Source organism: Cariama cristata, unplaced genomic scaffold (genome assembly GCF_000690535.1).
Source record: "Cariama cristata isolate BGI_N322 unplaced genomic scaffold, ASM69053v1 scaffold21472, whole genome shotgun sequence".
Classification (NCBI taxonomy): Eukaryota; Metazoa; Chordata; class Aves; order Cariamiformes; family Cariamidae; genus Cariama; species Cariama cristata.
In genome coordinates, this window is record NW_009602541.1 from 189,491 (window position 1) to 194,540 (window position 5,050).

Consider the following 5,050-nt stretch of genomic DNA (forward strand, 5'->3'; position numbering starts at 1 on the left):
TGATGCTGCTCCACCACATCCTGTAGCTGGCCCGAGCCCTCCTGCTCTCCAAGCCCATGGCCCTGTGCCCATCAGACCCATGCAACACAAAATCACCACCTGCTCCCCGTTGCTCCCCCACCCTGGCAGCTGCCCAGCAGACCCTACCCAATCCAAAGCAGGCCACCAACGCCATCATCACTGCTCTTCCTCTGGCCTCCTCATATACTGTGGACACCTTATATATAAGCATAAAGAGCCTTTATGATTCCCATTCCCTTCCTTCAGCCTCATTCCTTGAAGACTCACCACCATGAAGGTGGGCCACACAAGACCTCAGCACTGCAGCTCATGCAGTCCCCAGAAGCCCAAAACCACACTTATGATTCCTCTGCTCATCCTTCTCCAAACCAGTCCCCTCAGGGTCCCCTTGCCCTTGCAACCTCTGTAGAAAACCCAAACAATTATTTCAGAGTGGTCACAGCTCTCGCTAAATAATATGCACAAAGAACAGGGTAAGAGAGAGGGTCCAGCACTGTGCAGGTTCTTTCTGCACCCATGGGTGCATATCATCTTCTATGTTCCCTGTGGAGTTCGCAAGGGACAAACGACACTCAGTCCTCTCAGAGGCACTTTAGAAGCCATAAATGGAAGAAAAAAAAAAGTACTGCTGAAGCTGGGCCCCTGGCACTCCTCTTCTTTATGAGCCCTCCCTCAGTTGAGTGTGGAGAGGTAGTGTGGCGCCAGCAGCCATTTCAACTTCTCCAGGTCGCAGTATGATCCTCTCTGGGACACTGTCTGGCCTGCGGCAGGACCCCTCCCTCAGAGGTGTTTTATTGCCTCCCGCCCCATGCCCAAACCTCCCTGAGCCCCTCTCTGGCATCTCATGCATGCACCTGAGATCCTTGCTCTCCAGGGATGAGTCTGAGCAGCCTGATGGACCACTGCCCTTAGGCACCAAGCAAGACATGGTCAGAAGAAGGGAAAAGGCAGTTTCATCCCTCACTGTAGAGGACTGTTCAGTCTGCCCTGGCCTCTGATGCTTGCCTGCCAACAGTAGCCTGCAACACCCAACACAAGTACCCCCTGCTTATAGCAAGTCCTCATCTTCTTTTGGTGCCTTTTTCTGTGGCCACACGCACCCAGGCACCTCAGTGCCAGAAAGGGAACACGCCTGTGTGTGTGCGTACACGGGCACCCTTGGGCAGGCACACTGCGAGCAACCTCCGGGGTGTATCTAGTCCTCATGCCCCTGGGCCCTGTGCCGATCTCCTCGGCAGCTCGGTGCATTGTGTCCCCCATGTTCAGGTCTGACATGTGGCACTTCACTTGGTCCTGCAGAGACTCACAGCCCTCCGCCCAGACAGTCCTACAGCTGCAGCCTTTGGATGAGAGCAGAGCCTGGACAGAGGGAAAGCAATCACGTACTCCCAAAACTCAATCATTGAGGAGGTGGCGTTTGCAGGCAAGGTCCTGTTGTCCAGGCTGGAGATATTCAGAATGTCCACACAGAGATCTACCAAAAGAAAAGGACGCTGATGAGCCAGAGAAGTTCTCCAAGGTTCCTCCATGATGGATGCTCCTTCCCCTCCGTACCCTAATCCTCACTTTGGCAACGCACAGACCCTTCACCCTATGCTATAGAGCATCCCATTGAACTCTTGCGTCTCATTAAACTCTGGCTCTCCCCAGCTATGAATCCCAATCCAGCAGTAGTCAAAGGGGTTTGGGAAGGGGAGAGGGGAAGATGAGAGCAATTCCCTGCCAAATAGAAACCAGATGGTTCCAAAATATAGATTATTGAGGGATAGCCACTATAAGCAGTCAGGATAGAAAATCCCCTTCTTCTCCCATACCACGCACCATTCCTCGTCCACACATGCATGCATATGTTCACACACACCACAGACGCCTTCATGTTCCACTCTGCCATCCCCAACCCCGCCACATAGCATAGAATTACTAAAAACAGAGGAGATGCCACACATCCAAGAAATGCAGCTTATCTTGCATTTGGCTAGCAAAATACAATCAACCCAAAAACTGAGGAAGCCCAGCTCTGGCTGGGAAGCTTCTGCCTGTTAAGAGAACATTTCCTCACAAACAAATCCATGCCGGGGCAGCGGAAGGAATCACATCAGCTCTTTAAAAGGCTAGTTACCTCTGCTGGGATGAAGGTGCAGAGGAAGCTGTGAGTATATGGCCCATGGGGTGGAGAAATCTAACACATCACAGAAATTAATCATCTGACCCAAGAGAAAAAGGGAGGGAACTGAGCTGCTGCCAAAGCTCTTTCCAGCCTGTCTTTCCACTGAAAGCAAAACAACCTGTTCAATGTGGTTAAAAAGACCTGTCAAGGACATCAGAACCATGAGGATTACCTCACATCTAGCCCATCTTCCTAGGCACAGCCCAAGTGCCTTGAATAAAACTAAAGCCAGGTCTTCTCTGCTGGGCAGTGTTATGTGAATTGTGGGAATGAGAAGATGAGACCTCTGGCCAATGCAATGATAGAGAGGCTTGTATGGATGTGATTAGACCAGAAAAACAGTGCCTTTAGAGCTTTGTGTTACTGGTTCCTGCGCTGGGAGACCTGCACAGGCAAAATCCTCCAGCGCAGGCTCAGCCTGATTTAGCCAAAAGCCGAGTGCACAAAGGAAACTGTTCAGTACATGGCAGCAACTGTCTGTCCCAGTAACTCCAAAGAAGTTGGGTAGAGTAAGCAAACTGTAAGATAAATAGTTGTACCACAGCTAATGATGTGAAGAAGACTCTAGATTGGCTTGAAAATTCTTCCAACCCACTCACCTCTCCCACTTGCCAGAAAATGCAGATTTTTCAGTGAAATCTCAATGCCCAAAACATCTCCATGTGGAAACAGTTTTACTGTCCCCTGGCTGCTAAGCATAGGGTCATACCACTCACCCTTCCTTACACTTGCCCACGGTGAACGAAGACAGTCACCTTTGCAGGAGTCCTTAACCACATTGCAGCTCATGAGAGCTTTTTATCTGAATAAAAAATATTTTCTACGAAACCTAAATAATTTCTGGGAATTGGGAAGGAGCTAGAAGCCGACCAAGGGAAGGTGTACCTGAGTTCCAGGGGTTATTGCAGCTGGCCCATGGTAGCACCGCAGTGAAGGAGCTGAACAGGTAGAAGAGTGCCCAGGACAGGATGATGATGTAATAGATATTCAGATAGCACTCAATGACTTGTGAGGCATATCCAATTCCTGTGAAGAAAAGCAAATGAGGTGAGGATGGGGCTGCCAACGAACTCCCAACATGTTGGGCTTAACCCCAAACAAAGACATAGACCATGCCATGGTAAGAAAGGTGCAACACCAACCACATGGCTCACTAGAGAATAGAGCAAGACCTACATCAGGGGAAAGAGAAAGGATTTTGTAACTGCATGCAGGCAGGAAACATTGTTGGTATCTCTAGACAGGTCTATGGTGGAACAAAGAGAAAACCTTTTGTTGATGGGAAAACTTTTTTTCTCACCATTACCATGCCACTGCATTACACTGCCTCTCCTGCAGGAAAGCCAGCTCTAGCCCTTAAAGAGAACAAATGCAGGTGAGTTTCTTCCTTCTGGAAAGACAGGCAAAACCAGTTCTTGCAGCTGCTATATGTCATGCATAAAGTATGGTGTCGGGGCAAAAGTGCAGACTTGGGAGCTGAGCTCCGGTCTTGGGTCCTGCTTGTGCCCATCGCTCACTGAGACATCAGAATGGTAATTGGGTCAGAAAGACCCAATTAATTTGTTTAAAACTAGTTGTCAGTGCCCTTTGAGATGCCACTGCTGTCCACCTCCAGACCCCATGCCAGAGCGCAGGGATCTCCAGCGCAGGAGGTCCCGGACTCCCCAGGGAGTTTCAAATAGCACTGCACACCTGTGCTTGAGCAAACTAACCAGGCCTTTAATCTGCCTGAGCACAGGTTTCTCTGTCTGCAAAATGTGGATAATAAGTTGTCCTCTGAGAGGACAATTGTGGACAGGAGATTAGATTCACGAACATAATAATGCCATCAAACAAGCAGGAGTCCTGGTTCTTATCCCTGTGCCTTAACCACAATCCCAGCCCATCTCCGGGCTGTCAGACGAGTGCATGCAGTGTCATTCCCCCTAGTTTGCAGGACACCAGCCTGCAAACGCTACTGCCGCAGCCCTGGGCACAGCAATGGGCAGGGAAAGCGCCATAAGCTGGCTAGCCTTCCTCATCCTCTTCTCTCTTCAGTATTTGTCCTGGACTACATGCAGGTGTTTGTCTATTGATACCTCTTCCTCCTGCCTGCTGACCATCCTGCTTCTCTCTCCTGGGCTCTGAGCATCTCAAAGCAGAGACCGTGGCTCAGCTGGACCAGCACAGCTCCCAGTCAGCACCACACACCCTCAGTCACCTACGGGGGGTTGGGGCACTGCCCCTGCACACACAGCAGTCACCAGGAGGGATAACAAGGCTGGGAGAGAAAGGAAGGGAGGGAGAATAAAGGAGAGAAAAAAACAGAATAACATTTCTAAAAAAGGCTCTGAGTCACTAATTGTTAGAAATTGCTGCCAGTAATTCCCGTAACTTGACTGACCTTCAAAGATGGGACAGATCTTCCTCCAGGCCGTCACTCCTCCCTGGCTGGTGTACTGCCCCAGTGCCGTCTCCAGGAAGAAAAGGGGGATCCCGCAGGTGAAGAGGAAGATGAGGTAAGGGATGAGGAAGGCTCCTGCAGAGAGGGGTAAGATCCTGCCTCAAAAACCTCTTTAAAACCTTATCCCCACCACTCCTTGCCAGGTACTTGAGGCCACAGTTGGAATCAGCTAGATAAACACAAATATTTCTCTGAATTAACTGTGCAACCTCTGCTAAAAAGACAAGGTCTCCAATATCATCATTTCTCAGAAAAAAATACAAGCGTGGTCTGTCTTGTGCTACTGTGGTACTTCTGCATTTGGTCTTGGCCAAAGCCTAGAGGTAATGAGTAGCCAGGCAAGGGGATAAAAAAAGAAGACAGCACTGGAGAAGTTCACCCTGCTTCACTCTCCTCACCTTGTTCCAGCTTTCAGCAGG

At 49.9% G+C, this 5,050-nt stretch overlaps 1 protein-coding gene across 1 annotated transcript in view; it reads right to left on the reverse strand.

Moving 5' to 3' along the window:
* Positions 1-5,050, reverse strand: part of SLC6A12 (solute carrier family 6 (neurotransmitter transporter), member 12) — a 30,169-nt gene that overhangs the window by 21,660 nt on the left and 3,459 nt on the right. Inside the window, exons 2-4 of the mRNA XM_009694803.1 lie at positions 4,572-4,706; positions 3,074-3,214; positions 1,408-1,495 (exon numbers count right to left, since the gene is read on the reverse strand). Of these exons, the coding sequence (XP_009693105.1) occupies positions 1,408-1,495; positions 3,074-3,214; positions 4,572-4,706 (364 nt within the window). The remainder of the gene's footprint in view (positions 1-1,407; positions 1,496-3,073; positions 3,215-4,571; positions 4,707-5,050) is intronic.